Raw genomic sequence first — 15,792 nt, forward strand, 5'->3', positions numbered from 1 at the left:
GTATCTCAGGGAAAGAAGCAAAAGTCTGTGGTTCAGGCAGCCCCTCGGTTCTGGCACCATCCGCTGTGTCGCCACCACAATTTCCAGTTAATCCAAAGCAATGTGGCACCTTCTCATGAGCCACCAGCAAGAGTCCTTTCACCCCTTTCCTTCCAGGCAAAGTGTCTCCTGATGCCTAAGCCACGTGGAAAACGGGAGCACCCTAAAGCCACATGGTCCTAACTCTCGCCCAAGCCTTGTGGTCACAACCTACTCTGCCAAAGCTGTGTGGTCCCTCTTGGTATGGCCGCTGACCCTGGGTTTAAATGCCCACCCTAATCTTCCTCTGCAGCCCCATTTCTGACTCCTCCCACAACCAGTCACACCTGCCAACATTCCCTCATTCCTCCAGCTTTACTGGGCTGCCATAGTAAGTCCGGGCAGGCATGGTCGTGTGGTGTGGAGACAATCATCTGCAAGCTGTCACACAGGCTCTGTACCCAGGGGCAGTTGCCTCCCAGTTACATCTTGGGTAGAACTCACTTCCATCTCCCTGGCTCAAAGCATGGCCACAGCTGTTTAACATATCTGTGAAACCAGCTAAAGGTTACAGATACTGTAAACGACGATGCCAGAGGTTCGCTGCAAAGCTGTTGCTGTACCAAACAGCTCTCCATGGCCCTGCTCCATGTGTCCCATCCCTCAGCTCAGACTGGTGGAGGGTGAGGACATCATATATATATTTTTCTAATATTTCTTGGACACCCTGAGTTCTGGGCCCCATTACAAATCCCTATTTGGGGCCCCCTCTTGGCTGCACCCTGTAACAGTAGACGATGTTGGGTGGTGAACACACAGTCCAACACACAGATGATGTGTTGTAGAACGATACACCTGAAACTGATATAATTTTATTAACCAGTGTCACCCCCATAAATTCCATAGACATTTTTAAAAAGAAAAAGAAAAAGAAAGAATATTTTGTGTAAAATGATTGTGCTGCCACAACTGATAAACTCGGTTGGTTGGAGTGTCATTCTGTAACCAAAATGCAGCGGGTTTGATTCCTTGTCTGGCCACACACCTAGGTTGCAGGTTCAATTCCTGGCTGGGGTGTGTGAGGTTCCCCAGCTGGGATGCACACAGTCCCAGTCCAGGTGCAGGAAGGAGGCAGCAGGTCACTGCTTTTCCCTCGCTTTGATTTTTCTCTCTCTCCTTCCCTCTCTCCCTTCCCCTCTCTCTAAAAGCAATGAAAAAAAAAAGTCCTTGTTTGGGCATAAATAGTAATAATTATAATAAAATGAGTGTGTCCCCTTGGGAGCTGCTGATGGGAATGTAAGTCTTCTCTAAAGGAGAACTTTCTCAGAAAAGTTCAAGAAATACATGATCACATCAAAAATGTAAAAGCTAACAGGCAAAAGGAAACCAAAACAAGAAACAAGCCACTGAGAAAGAGACGGTAGGAGAAAAACAGAACTGAATAACTCACAAAGCCTTTTCATATTGGGATTATTAGACACAGACTATAAAATAGGTATATTTAATATATATTTATATGAAAAAAAGGGATTGGACATGTGAATCATTTCAATGAGGGGAAAGGGAATATTTTTTAAATGATTGAGTAGATCTGATAAAAGAAACTGAGTATTTGGGAATACATAAGAGAATAATGAGAATATTTTGCCATAAAGAAAACCAAATCTTTTAAAGTCAAATATATCATTTCTGTTACCTTATTAAAAAGACTTACTTTTTAGAGCAGTTCTAGGCTCACAGAAAAACCAAGGGAAGGTACAGAGATGTCCCGTCCCCCCGACCCCCACTCATGCACAGCCTCCCCCGCTGTCCACAGCCCCCGGAGGGAACACTGTTGTCACAATCGCTGAACCTGCAGTGACACAGCATCATAAGCCAGGTCCTTAGTCTACCTCAGGGGCCGCTCTCGCTGCTGCACATTCTACGAGTTTGGGCCAATGGTGACATCACGCACCCCCATCCCAGTGTCCCACAGAGGGGTGTCCTGCCCTCAGTGTCGGGGTGGGGGTCTTCAGCGTCCCCCCCGGGGGCAGCTGGAGCCTCGGCAAGGGGGCGCCCAGAGATGAGAGCATTCCCTCTGCTATCACAGGTGGTGAGGAGGAGGCCCCTGAGTTCAAAGAGAAAAGCAGCACTTTCTACCAGGGGGGCTGCCTGAGGGAGGTCACTCGGGGAGGGCCATGCCTTGTGAGGGGCCCCAGGTACCAGAGGGCGGGACTCCACGGGCGGATGGTGATGGGGGGAGAATCTCGTGTTCGCGTTCTGCCCCCTGAGAGTGAAAGGAGTAATGTCCAGTGGGAACAAGGGTCGGTCTGCACAGAACCACGGGGACGGTCCTCTGAGCTCCTGCTGCAGACCAGACAGGGGTAGGGGTCTCTCACCCACTGTCTCACGCTGTCACTGGGACGTGGACCCCGGCCCATCTGGGAGAGAAGGACCTGAGGCCTGGGAGTCAGGAACGTCACCCAGGGCCACATGGCCAGAGATTGCTGGTGTCCCCATAGGCGCTGAAGCTCCTCCCATATGGTTTAGAAGTCTACACAACACACAGTGGAATTCCTCTGTGAAGGGAAAGGCAGATACATTTATTCATTCTAGGTCTTGGTACAATTATTCCATCCTTCGGTCAGCGAGCGGGAGAGGGAGGGACACAACTGCGGGCTGCACGGGAGCCGGGGTCAGGGAGACAGCGGAGGTGGGGGTGTTGGCTGGTCAGCGGCTTCGAGGGCAGGATCCTGTGGCTTCTTCAGGCTGTCACTGGTGTGGGGATCAGTTCCTCATTATAGAATTAGCAAGGGTGGCTGCTCCAATAGCAGCCGCACCTAAGGCTGACACCAGCCCTGCTCCCATTGCGGCGTTTTCAACCTGAAAGTGGGCAGCCCGTGTCAGAATCCACAGCCCAACCAGGAAGGTCCTCCCTCCCTCCCAAGGCGAGCCCAGGGTCCTCTCCTCAGAGGATGCTGGCCCCATTCCCTGGGAAACAGAAGTGGTGACCACTTCTCAGTGTGGGCTTGTCTGGATTTGTCCCGCCAACCGGCAGGAGGGGCTGATGGAGTCCTCTGTGTGCACTCCCTGGGGAGGCCGTGTGTTCCCGGCCTGGGTGGGTGGGGGAGGAGGCTTTGTGCCTGGGGGTCCTGGGCCCAGAGCTCTGGGGGTCAAGGTGGGAATGGCTGTGTGGTCTGGGCTCTCCCTGGGGCCGCCCCTGCAGGGGGGACGCTTGTGGCAGAGGCTGAGGGGAGACCCTGGGAAACCATGGCCACACTGTGGACTGTTCACAAGTGCAGCCTGGAAACTTCGCCTTCCAGTACCCCTCAGCCTTGACCTCCAGACTCACATGTCCATCTGCTGCTCAACATGCCCACCTGGACGTCTGGCTGGCCACACACACCCCACCTTTGCATCGAACCCTTACCCCCTGCACACCTGCACCTCTTGCCCCCACTCCCTCTCACCCAGGCCCCCACCCACCCAGTCTCGGGGGCCTCCAGCCCTGGGGGGCGCTGTGGTTCAACAGTGAAGAGCAGGGAAACTGGGCTTTGAATCCTGCTCCTGCCCTCACTAGCTGGGTGTGTTGGGACAACACACTGGGAAGAGAGGGAGGGGAAGGGGGAGGGGTTAAAACTGTGCCCAGGTGGGACACAAAGGTGTCCTTGAGCTGGCACGTGGGCCCACTGACCGAGCACCTCCTACCCCAGTGCTCTTTGGGGCCCTAGGAGAGCTGGCCTGCCATGGTGCTGGGTGGGCTCAGATGTTCCCTGACTACACACAGGGGCCCCAGGGACTGCCTTTAGGGTGTCTTACAGGTGAAGGGTCCTAAGGGGAGAGAGCTGGTGAGATCCCCGGAGTTCCTCCTACCGCCTGTCCTTCTGGGCATGGAGAATCTGAGGCTCAGAAAGGGAGTGACCTGTGTAATGGCCCTATACGGCTTGGAAGCAGACCTGAGAATTGCTCTAAGATACGCTGCCTCCTAGCCTGCATGGCCTCCAGAGCCTGCCTTTGCATATTCCGGGTAACTATTCCCTCTGGGCGCACAGCCCGGTCACCCCCACCCAAAGCACACCTGCAGGAGAGAAAAGGGACCACCCCAGAGAGGGTCTTACCTGCCGGCTTGTAGGCTCACCGTATCTCAGTTTGGTGACAAAGTGCTCACAGTTCTTCCTCAGAACATTGTACTCTGCCTTCTCACCAAGCCTCTTATGGGCGGCACGGACAATCTCCCTCATGGGCCGTGGTGGGTGATCCTCGTCCAACTTGTTGTTGACCCGATAGTGACAGTTCCTGGCCACATCGGTCAGGAGCTCCTTTTTCACCTCCCCCCTGACAGTCATACCGGAGGCGATCATGATGGAGTCAGCTGAGGGGAACCCATCTGGAATCCGAGACACTCGGATCAGCATGGAGGCAGGGGGCGGGGCAGCGTAAGAGGGAGAAGAGTGAGAAGAGAAGGCAGGGCGCAGGGAACCCCCTCGTGAGCTTTTGGTGTCTGTCCCTTCGCAGATGTGACTGGAGGATTCATGGGTTTTGCTCTTTTGGATTTAAAACTTGTGACTATGTTCATGTCATAAAGTTGGCTGCCTTGTGTTCCATTACATGAATGGTCACCATCTAGCTGACCAGCCCCCTCCTGCCACTGGGCACACAGGCTGTTCCACGGCTGAGCCACCATGAACAGTGGTCATGTGTCACACGTGTCCTGTGTCCATCCTGGTGACGTGTAGTTTCAGGGAGGGATGGACCTGGAGTCAGCACCCACAGTATGTCAGACTCTCTGCAGTGCGACTGTTCCCACAGCACCAACCTCATTGTCCTCTTCAGTTTCAGAGTAAAGATAATCACGGTCCCTTCATGACAGATATTGGACCTGGGACACATTCTCGGGCGTTCCTGACAGAGCTGTGGCCAGTGGAGAGGCCCACACCGGAGCCGCCAGCTCCTGGGGCCCCAAGTCCATCCCATTGGGTCCCGGGGATCATGTTCTTGGAGGGTGGGGGGCAACAGTGCGCACAGCAACTGAGCACGCTCAGTTTATGGTTCCCGTCTGAAGGCTGAGGTTCCCACTGAGCGCCCCTCCCTTAAGGACCCCCTGCCCCCACACGTGCAGACAGCCCACACCCTGGGGGCTACAGCCCTGCTCTCTGCTCCAAGCCTCCCGAAGTGTGGCCCTGATTAGGGGGGTTGCATTCACTGGTTTCCATCCGTTCAGACATTGTTACGACTGTCAGGGTAGCTGAGAGCTTACAGAAAATGGACAAGATGCAAAGATTATTCTGACAACAGACTCCTTCTGGGGACAGTGCAAACCCTCGTGTCCAAGGTTAGGGTGACGGGCTCTGCGGGACATGCAGCCCTGGCCCTCAGTTACCAGTCCCACCCCAGCATCCCTCCGTCCTGGACGGCACGCACACCTGCATCCTGTACTCCCCTCGGACCTGCCGGGCCGTCCTGCCTCCCCTGCTCTCCAGGAGTTGAAGAGAGCGCTGGGGGCACTCAGGTGCGGCTGTGAGAGGATGCTCTTAGTGACATGTCACCATGAGAGCTGCCTCTCTTGAGGGCAACTAAGTGCACACTGATGACACCTTTTCTGTGATATCACATGAGTGCCCAGGACAGAGCACTGAAGAACCTTGTCCTTTATGCGACCACAGACACTCAGAGCCTTTGCTGGTTTAAGTGACATCAGCCCCCCACCTGCCCAGGTAACCGGGCACCGAGCGGCAGAGCCCCCCAGTGCCGAACCACCTGGCTGCACTGGGGCATCCACGAACCTCTTTCCCTGCCTTGTCAGGCCCTGTGGGACCCACTGGGGGTGACTAGAGGGACATGGATGGAGGGTGACCCCACCCACTGCTCAGGGAGAAACCAACTCGGGTTTCCCATGGTGGCATTGGGCTTTGAGTTATTCTCATTATGTTAATGAAACTTCTGAAAATCAGACTTTCACAGTCCTTACTTAGAGGAGCCAGATGGATCACGTAGCCACCTCCCACGTAGAGCGCCCAGTGCTGGTAGCCAACACGGAAAATCTCAATCAGGTCTCCAGGATTGTATTCGCTACTGAACTGTAAGAGAAAATGCCAGAAGGGTGTACACAGATTTCTAGGCCCCAGCAAAGGCCCTGCCTGGTGAGTTGCTGCTTGGCCTGGAGACCCCTGGCTGGTGCTCATCACCTGGTGAGGGTGTGCGGAGCACCGGTTTGCGCTGGTTTACAGACTGAGGCTCAGAGAGGGGGCAGGGAGTGCAGGGAGCACCTGGAGGGAAAGCAGCTGCACTGGGTCTTCTCTGCCCCGGGCCTCCCAGTCCCTGCGTCCCCGCCCCCTCCCCTCCCACTGCTCCTTCCTGGGCCCCAGTGCACTGCCCAGGGAGTGGCCGTTTCGACACTGGAGAATATTTCAGATTTACTTTCCTTTTCTGCCTGACCTCAGCAAATAGCAGCCCCGCCACAGTCCTCACCCCAGGACGCCCGATCTGAGGCCAGGGGTCCGCTTCCCTTTGCCCTCCTTCCTGCCAACACCCAACACCGGTGTTGACCCTGGAAGTTTCTCCTGATTCACGTCCTTGCTCATCTCTTCACAGATGACTTGGTTCAGGGCCTCCCGGTTCCCCATTATGTGACCCTCATGGTGTCCTGAGCAGCCCCCTGCCTCCTGTGCCTCTCCCTCCCCCTCCAGTCTCCCCAAGACCCACTGTGGCTTCCCACAGGGCCCACCTGGAAATGACCTTTGTCTGGCCTCAGAACTCAGGCTGGCCCGTGGGCAGCTCTCAGGCCCCTCAGGCCGACCCCTCCTGGCCCCCCGGCCCTCCCAGCACACACACCCCCCGGGCCACTGCGGCCTTGCCTTCCCTCCAGGCAGCTCACTCCCACCTCTGCCCCTCTGCACACACATGTGCTTCTCTGTCCTCCTCTCCCCCCCCCCGCCCCCACCCCCACGCCTTCTCTCCCCCCATCAGACAGACACCCCTCCTCTGAGAAGCTGCCCTGAGGGCCCCAGCCTGGCTCAGCTGACACTGTCTGGGTCCCCAGGCCCCGGGGACCTGCACCTCTCCCCACAAGGACCACGTGGCACTGCAGGTCCCTGTGCCTGTCTGCACCCCTCTGGGCCTTGAGCTCCAGTCAGGGAGGCCCCTGTGTGCTGGACCCTCCCTCCCTGCATCTCCAGGATCCCCCCCCAACACCCCCTCTATAGGGGCTTGGTCTGCAGTAGGAGGGAAGGAAGTGTGTGAGGAGGAAGAAAGTGGGGCTGTCAGCAGGGCCATTATTCCCCAGCTCCTCCCTCTCTGTGCCCAGGGCAGGGCGGGCCCAGCGCCGGCTCCATCTGGGGGGGGCAGGAGCGGATTTCTCACTTGGAAATTAAATGTCTAACCAAGGCCAGGCCTGGGCACTGTCCACATAGTCCAGGGCAGATGAAAGGCTCTCTCTGCCAAGCCAGACCACTTTCCGAATTGTACTACTCAAAATAATCTTCCTTTAGAGAAGCAGAAGTCTGCAGCTCAGCATTCCCGGTCCCAGTTCAACTCCAAGCAACTGTCAGGAGTCTGTGTGCACCTGCCTGAGTCCTCGCAGGGCCTGCGTCTCTCCTCTGGACCTGCCTTTACTGAAGCTGTCAGTTCACTAGTGTGTCTGCATGCCTGTCCCGGCAGGGCCCCACCGTCCCGCCAGCTCTGCCAGGGTCTTCTGTGGGGGAGGGGCGCTGAGCACGTTTCCACCTGACCTTCAGGCCCAGAGACTTCCAGACCTGCAGACAGACCTCCAGGCAGACCTCATGTTCCTCGGTCCACGCCAATTTTAAAAGCTCTGCTCATTGGTTCCCAGGCGACTGCACGTCGGGCTCTTCCTTTGGTGCATTAGTGTCTGCCAGTTTGTCAGCCTCTCAGTGTCCTCGACCCTCTTTTGGCTGCCATCTTTAGTCAGGGCAAGAGTTTCCCTGCCACGCTCAAGCACACACGTATCTGTTTGTTCAGGGTGGAGCTTCGGGACCCGGCAGCTGAGGCAGGCGCTGTATGAGCTCTTGCCCTGCAGGCCGCTGTGTCATGAGTCAACCTACCAGGTGTCAAGAGTCACTGGCTTGTTCATCATCAGGTGCACAGTCTGCCCCACAGCAGCCTTCCTCTGCAGCTGCTCCTCCAGAGAGCACGGGCTGTTAATCTGCCTTTGTTGTGCAATGTGCCTTGAGTGCTGTGCTTTCTACTCTGGGCATGCTTCCCAGCCCTCCTGCCTTTCTGCAGAATTTGGGGGGATAGGGGAGGTTCCCCTGTTTTCAGGGACCTCTGTTTCGACCTACCTGGGTTCAGAAAGATGTCCAGCATCAGGTGGCGGCTGGCCCAAAGGGCTCTGGCCACCGGGGCAGAGGGGCATTAGCTAACTGACCCCACTGTCCTTCTCCAGAATGGAGGGCATATGCTGAGGGAGGCCCAGGCCCGGAGGGAGCAAGACCGCGAGGGCTGTGAGGCCGCTGGTGGGCAGAGATGCTGCAGTGCGTCCTGAGTCAGCTGTAGTCCAGTCTCAGCTCCAGTCCCCTGTCTCCTGACAAGGAAGCTCTTTGTGTGCCCCACAGCAGTATGCTAAGGGCCCTCCCCACTCCCCCCCCACCCTCCCTGCCTGTCCAGTTGGCCTGGGATGCTACCGCCCACAGGGGGCGTCAGATGAGGGACTCTGATTTGGGGCTTCGGGTCGGGGAGCGCACTGGTGCCTTAAAAAGGCCTGTCCGCACCCAGACAGTCGTGGGCTTGGGCTTCCATTTGGTCTAGAACCTGTGCTCCCGGACTGCGGTCCAGGGTGTTAGGTCAGAGTCGGAGTCGCTCAAGAAACCAGACGGGACGCAGTGAGCAGGGTTTATTAGCGGGGAATGAGAGAGAAAGTGGGGCCAACCTAGGGAGGTTGGGACTTGCTTGGCTGTTCTTGGGGCAGGAATTTTAAGCACAAACTCCCACAAAGGGTAAGTGGTTGGGTGCTGTTCCTGCTGATCACTGTTCTTGATCCGTCCTGTCTGGCTCAAGGTGAAGCTGCATCCTGTGATGCCGGATGGGCAGACCCCAGACCCCAGTCTCAGCCAGGCCTCTGGTTGTCCTGGGCGGGGTCGGCAGGCAGGCATTTTCTCACCATACGGTTTTCCTCCTGGTGATTTTCCATTCCTCCTAGGCCTGCCTAGGTGTGTCTCGGAGGCGGAGAGGGGTTGGTCTCTGCCACACCTCTGGCCCCGGGGGCTCACAGTTTCCAGCTGGGGTGGGGAGCGTGCCTCTGAGGACAGGTTCGTTGAGTTCCATCGGCTTTGACGTTGGTGGGAATGCTGGTATGTTCTGGTAAGTCCCTGTTTTCGGGGCTCCTTGGGGGTTCCTCCCTCCTCAGGGACGCTTCCGCTTTGGCGTCTGCCCCTCCATCCTGCCTGGCCTGACCCCAGCCTCACCCGATGCTGATGGTCCCTCCCTTCTCCTCTTCCTCCTGGCGTGTCCCCTGGCCCTGCTTGAAGAAGGAGCAGAGTTTATGTGAACTTTGATTTTATTTCATTTAGAAAAATTATCTATTATCATTATTAGTTTGCAATACATGCTAAATCTAAATATCACAAATATGAATTTCCTCTTACTCAAACATGAATCAATGAATGAATCATAACCCCTCAGGTACCCGGCAAATGTCTTACGTCAGCTGATCCATGCTTTAAATACAGGTGTCTGATCCTGGGCAGGGCACAAAGAAGACGAAATTCTCCGTGGACGGATGGCTTCAGTAAGTCCCCAGAAAGCTCTTACTTTAAATGCTGTGACTCCGTTCGTGGTGACTGCGTGGGGTTCCTTGTCAGTCTGCAGTGCAGGCACAGGGGCCTGGGGTGGGAGGTGGGGCACGGGTAGGGGGCTAGGAGGGCTCCCCAGGGCCTTCCTGAGGGGGTGAGAATGGTGGGCTCAGGCAGGGCAGCCCCTGCCCCCTGCCCAGGCCCACCTCCTCAGTCACACTGTCCCGGGTGGGTGGGTCAGCTAGGACGGAGGGACCAGGGAGATGGAGCAGAGCGGCGTGGGGCCGAGCGGGGGCTGCCAAGAAGGCGCCCTTGTCCACCCCCATCTCCGAAGACCTTCTCTCTTTTCCCCTTGCCTTTTCCGTCCGCCCCTCCCTTCCCCTTCCACTTTTGGCTCCTTCCCTCTGGCTCCCCAACGGTCCCACTTCCTGAGCGCTCACTACAACCCCACACCATGGGAAGGGCTTTGGTTTAATCTTCCCAACAGACCCTCCAGGCAGACCCTGTGTTTCTCGCTGGGCTCCAATTTTAAAAATTTGTTTCAGAATTTCCTGTGGGTCTGAGCATCTGGCTCTTCCTAGGGGGCATTCGTGTCTGCCCGTTTGGTCAGCTTCCCGGTGTCTTGGAACGGCTTCCGGTTGCCATCTTTAGTCAGGGCAAGAGTGTCCCAGCCCTGGGCTTCCCTCCACTTTACAGACAAGGGCACTGAACTCTGGTAAAGTGACTCCCTTTCTCAGAGATAGAGGGGTATTTGAACTTAGGTGAGTCTTACGCCGGAGCCTTTACTTAAAACATAATAATTCCTTTAATTCCATAAGAAACATGTGCATACATTTTCTTTATTAAACATACACACATACACACACCCCAAACCCAGAGGGAAACTGTTAACATGAAGGCTAAAGTCCCCTTGCACCACCACTGTGTCCCAGATGGCCCCTCCCTGTTCCCTAGGGCTTTGGCCCCGCCCCCTTCCCTAGGGCTTGGTGTTTCTCCTTCCAGATATTCCCTACTCATTTGCATATGCAGCATATAGCCTCCTTTTAAGTGTTGTTGTGTGGCTTTGGGTTTTACAGTTAGTTCATTTAGGAAATGCTTGAATCTTTTCTTTTATATATGAGTTTTCGAATTACTATGGTGATTCTTTTACATCCTCCAAAGGTGACTAATGAATTTTTTAAAATATCATTATGAACACACTGATATCACTTTCCTACGTTTGATGTGTTTCTTTTGGATGTGTTTCAAACTGTCACATCCCTGGACAGGTTGATGCTTGGCTCCTGTGGTCAGAAGCTTTCCTCTCAGCCCCGTCTCCCCAGCAGACTTCCAGCTGGCGCCATCCTCACCTCACCCAGCAGCAGCCCAATGCCCTGGTCGGGGTGGTCCGACCCATTTGACCAGGCTCAGCTTAAGCAGGGGGCTGGCTGATCTCTCAGCGACCCTAAAATAAATCTTTTGTGATATGGGCGTATCTCAAATTGGGAGTGTGGCCAGGGCAATGTGCTTCCTGCTCACACAGACTGTGGAAAGGTGCTACTAACTCCAGTCTCGCCCTGTGATCCCCGCCTGGGACTCGGCCCGGAGCTCAGCCCCCCGACTGCCTGGGATGCTCGGTACTGTGAAGGGCTACTGTGAAGGGCGTATCATTGGGAACACATAGACCTAGGTGTCAGTCTCGCTCTTCTCCTCAGTGGGTGAGGGTCTCTCTGGCAAGTTACCCAACGTTCCTGAGACTCACTGTTCTCGTCTGTCAACCGGGTTATGTGAGCCCTGAGTCACAGGAGTGTTGGATGTGGGCCATGTTGAGCGCTGTGCCTGGGCTTTGGCAGTCGGAGCTCCGTAACTCACAGAATCACTCAGGCCTGGCACAAGGAGGGCGGTCTTAATGAGGCATTTTTGTTTGTTTGTTTGTTTGTTTGATTGTTTGCTTAGTTAATTTGTTTATTTATTATTTATTTATTTGAGTCCCGAAGGTGGTTAGGGAGAGGAGGGGAGAGAGAGAGAGGAAGAGGAGCATCCGTTGGTTGCCTCTCACACACGCCCTGACCGGGGACCAAACCTGCAAACCCTTGGTCCACGGGACGACACTCCAACCAACACAGCCACACCGGCCAGGGCCCTTTAGGAGGCATTTAGACACCCTGAGAATCATGCACTCACTCGCTGACACAAACATGCTCTGGCATGAGATGTGCACACCTCTCAGCCACACCCCCGTGCTGCACACCTGCCCACACGGCCCCTCTGCACCCCCTCCCCCCATCTCTTCCTTGTGCCCTGAAGAGCTCATTTCCAGCCCCGCAGCCCCAGTGAGGGAGGGACGTTCCACCTGTGCGAGGAGAGCGCCCTCCTCCGGTTCCTGCAGGAGATGGTCAGAGGGAGTCTGCAGGGTGGGCTGGTGCTCCGAACAGGTCAAGTTCTAGGGCGCTCCCTGCTAGGGCTGACCTCAGCCTGTCTGGATTTTCTGTCGCAGGCCAAACCAAGACTTGGAGACCTGATTGAGATTTCCCGTGATGGTTTCCAGCACTGGGCCATCTATGTGGGAGATGGCTACGTGGTCCATGTGGTTCCTCTGGGTAAGGACTGTGAAAGCACAATTTTCAAAAGTTTTGTTAACACAATGAGAATAATTCTAAGCCGAATGCCACCATGGGAAACCCTAGTTGGTTTCTCTCTGAGCAGTGGGTGGGCTCACCCTCCATCCATGTCCCTCTGAGTCACCCCAGTGGGTCGGTCCCACAGGGCCTGACATGGCAGGGAAAGAGGTTTGTGGGTGCCCCAGTGGAGAAGAGAACACGGCTGCAGCCCCCGGGACCTGGGCTGTGTCTGCATGTGGAGGGAGGGGGGTTCTTAAGGGAGGGGGGCTCAGTTCAACCCTTGGCCTTCAGACTGGAACCAGAAACTGAGCGTGCTCACTTCCTTTGCCTCCTGGCTCACCACCCACCCCACCTAGAACGTGACACCCGGACCCAGTGGGATGGACTGGGGGCCCCAGCAGCTGGCGGCTCCTGTGTGGGCCTCTCCACTGGCCACAGCGCTGTCAGGAACACCCGAGAATGTGTCTCAGGTCCAATATTGATTATCTGAGGGTGGATCCAACAATTGGAATTTATTTATAAAAGAGATGTATTTATTCTTACATGTGCAAACTTCAGTCATCTTGAAAGTACTCTCTGCTGGATGCAGCACAACCACCAAGACCTTTCCACTGCTCAGACCTGCTTTTCACTCGTTGATTCTGATGCCTTTTAGTGCTGCTGTCGCTTTTTTTGTGTCACTTCTCCCACATCAGCAAAACACGACACTTTTAGGAACTTTTTCCACCCAGGGAAACAAAAAAGTTGCTTGGGGAGAGATCGGGTAAACAGGAAGGGTGGAGCACGGGGCTCATGCGGTTTTTGGTCAAACACGGTGGGCGCTCAAATGGCTCTGACCTCTTCCGGAAATACACAAGGGCCCCGAGAGGAACCGAGAACAAACGCGGTTTCCAGTCCTTGTTCACGGTGGCTGAGCTGGGGCACAGCCAACATGCTCATTAACGGGAGGGGGCTGGTCAGCTGGTTGGGGACCATTCACGTAACAGAACACAAGGCAGCCACTGGCCACCCCAGCACGAACACCATGAAAACACATCACAGCTTGTTACGTCAAAGGAGCAAAATCTGTGACTCCCCCAGTCACATCTGGGAAGGGACAGACACCAAGAGCTCAGTAGCCGGCTCCCTTCACTCTTCCTTCTGGTCTTACCCTCTCTTCAGTAACCCAGTACCCCCCCCCCACTGCAGTGCCTTATCCCAGTGTCTCCGATTCCAGGTGAGTCCCCGGGGGCAGGGACGGGCTCCTCCAGCGTCAGCTCTGGCTCCGTTATGAGCAACACCGCGGAGGTGAAAAGGGATCTGCTAACTGATGTGGCAGGGAGCTGCACACTTAAGGTCAACAACCAGTTGGACAAGGAGCTAAAACCACTGCCTGTGGAGCAGATTCTCAGGCGTGCACAGAGGATGGTTGGCAAGAAGATGCCGTATGATATTGCCACTAACAATTGTGAGCACTTTGTCACCAAACTGAGATATGGTGTGCCCAGATCCCTGCAGGTAAGACCCTCTCTGGGGTGGTCCCTTTCCCTCCTGGAGGTCTGCGTCAGGTGGGGGCGACCAGGCGGTGCACCCAGAGGGAATAGTTACCCTGAAAGATGCAAAAGCGGGCTCTGGGGGATCCCCTCTAGCAGGGAGGCAGGACATCTGAGAGCCCTTCTCAGATCTGCTTCTAATCTTCCCAGGGTCTTTGCACAGGCCACTCCTCTCTGGGCCTCGGTTTCCCCATTTGTAGAAGAAGAGGTGGTTGGAGGACATCTGGGGCACTGGCCAGCTCTGTCTCTTCAGGGTCCTTCACCTGCAAGACCCCATTAAAGGCAGCCCCTGGGGGGTCAGGGAACATCTGGGCCCACCCAGCTCCATGGCAGGTCACCTTTTCTAAGGCCCCAGAGAGCACTGGGGCAGGAGGTGCCCAGTCAGTGGGCCCACATGCCAGATCAAGGACACCTTTGTGTCCCACCTGGTCACAGCTTTAACCCTTCCCCCTCCCTCTCTTCCGTGTGTTGTCCCAACACACCCAGCTAGTGAGGGGGCAGGAGCAGGATTCAAACCCCCAGTTGCCCTGCTCTTCACTGCTGAACCACAGCACCCCCCAGGGAATGGGGGGCCCCAAGACTGGGTGGGTGGGGGCCTGGGAGAGAGTGGGGACAGGAAGGGCAGGTGTGCAGGGGGTAAGGGTTCCATGCTGAGGTAGGGTGTGTGTGGCCAGTCGGAGGTCCAGGCGAGCATGTTGAGCAGCAGATGGACATGTGAGTCTGGAGGTCAAGGCTGAGGGGGCCTGGAGGGCCAAGTTTGCAGGCTGCACTTGTGAACAGTCCACAGTGTGGCCATGGTTTCCCAGGGTCTCCCCTCAGCCTCTCCCACAAGCATCTCCCTGCAGGGGCGGCCCCAGGGAGAGCCCAGACCACACAGCCGTTCCCACCTTGACCCCAGAGCTCTGGGCCCAGGACCCCAGGCACAAAGCCTCCTCCCCACCCACCCAGGCCGGGAACACACGGCCTCCCCCAGGGAGTGCACACAGAGGACTCCATCAGCCCCTCCTGCCGGTGGGCAGGACAAATCCAGACAAGCCCACACTGAGAAGTGGTCACCACTTCTGTTTCCCAGGGAATGGGGCCAGCATCCTGTGTGGGAGAGGACCCTGGGTTCGCCTTGGGAGGGAGGGAGGACCTGCCTGGCTGGGCCTTGGGTTCTGACATGGGCTGCCCACTTTCAGGTTGAAAACGCCGCAATGGGAGCAGGGCTGGTGTCAGCCTTAGGTGCGGCTGCTATTGGAGCAGCCACCCTTGCTAATTCTATAATGAGGAACTGATCCCCACACCAGTGACAGCCTGAAGAAGCCACAGGATCCTGCCCTCGAAGTCACTGAGCAGTGGAGCGCGCCAACCTCCCTTGTCTCCCTGACCCCGGCTCCCGGGCAGCCCCCAGTTCTGTCCCTCGCTCTCCCTCTCACTGACTGAAGGATGGAATAATTGTACCAAGGCCTAGAATGAATAAATGTATCTGCCTTTCCCTTCACAGAGGAATTCCACTGTGTGTTGTGTAGACTTCTAAACCATATGGGAGGAGGTTCAGCGCCTGTTGGGGACACCAGCAAGGGCTGGCCATGTGGCCCTGGGTGACGCTCCTGACTCCCAGGCCTCAGGTCCTTCTCTCCCAGATGGGCCGGGGTCCCTGTCCCAGTGACAGCGTGAGGGTCGGGTGAGACTGTGGGTGGGAGACCCCTGTCCCTGTCTGGTCTGCAGCAGGAGCTCAGAGGACCGTCCCCGAGGGTCTGTACAGACCGACCCTTGTTCCCACTGGACATTACTCCTTTCACTCTCAGGGGGGCAGAACACGAACACGAGATTCTCCCCACACCACCATCCCCCCCGTGGAGTCCCGCCCTCTGGTACCTGGGGCCCCTCAGAAGGCATGACCCTCCCCCCAGTGACCTCCCTCAGGCAGCCCCC

The 15,792-nt window shown here is 56.3% G+C and overlaps 1 protein-coding gene across 1 annotated transcript; it reads left to right on the forward strand.

The window, feature by feature from the left end:
- The first annotated feature begins 9,295 nt into the window (after positions 1-9,295).
- On the forward strand, positions 9,296-15,358 carry LOC123829474 (phospholipase A and acyltransferase 4-like). The gene is made up of 5 exons (XM_045855230.1): positions 9,296-9,312; positions 9,681-9,739; positions 12,220-12,322; positions 13,560-13,840; positions 15,057-15,358. The coding sequence occupies exons 2-5, from the start codon at positions 9,731-9,733 to the stop codon at positions 15,150-15,152; spliced, it is 489 nt and encodes a 162-aa protein (XP_045711186.1). The 5' UTR covers positions 9,296-9,312; positions 9,681-9,730; the 3' UTR covers positions 15,153-15,358.
- The last annotated feature ends 434 nt before the right edge of the window (positions 15,359-15,792 follow it).

This window comes from Phyllostomus hastatus, unplaced genomic scaffold, assembly GCF_019186645.2.
Source record: "Phyllostomus hastatus isolate PE091 unplaced genomic scaffold, TTU_PhHast_1.1 phas_scaffold_11, whole genome shotgun sequence".
NCBI lineage: Eukaryota > Metazoa > Chordata > Mammalia > Chiroptera > Phyllostomidae > Phyllostomus > Phyllostomus hastatus.

Excerpts from the sequence above, each read along its gene's own strand:
- LOC123829474 (XM_045855230.1), top strand. Across the intron at positions 12,323-13,559 it reads GGTCCATGTGGTTCCTCTGG|GTGAGTCCCCGGGGGCAGGG; the intron begins GTAAGGACTGTG and ends CTCCGATTCCAG. Across the intron at positions 13,841-15,056 it reads GTGTGCCCAGATCCCTGCAG|GTTGAAAACGCCGCAATGGG; the intron begins GTAAGACCCTCT and ends GCCCACTTTCAG.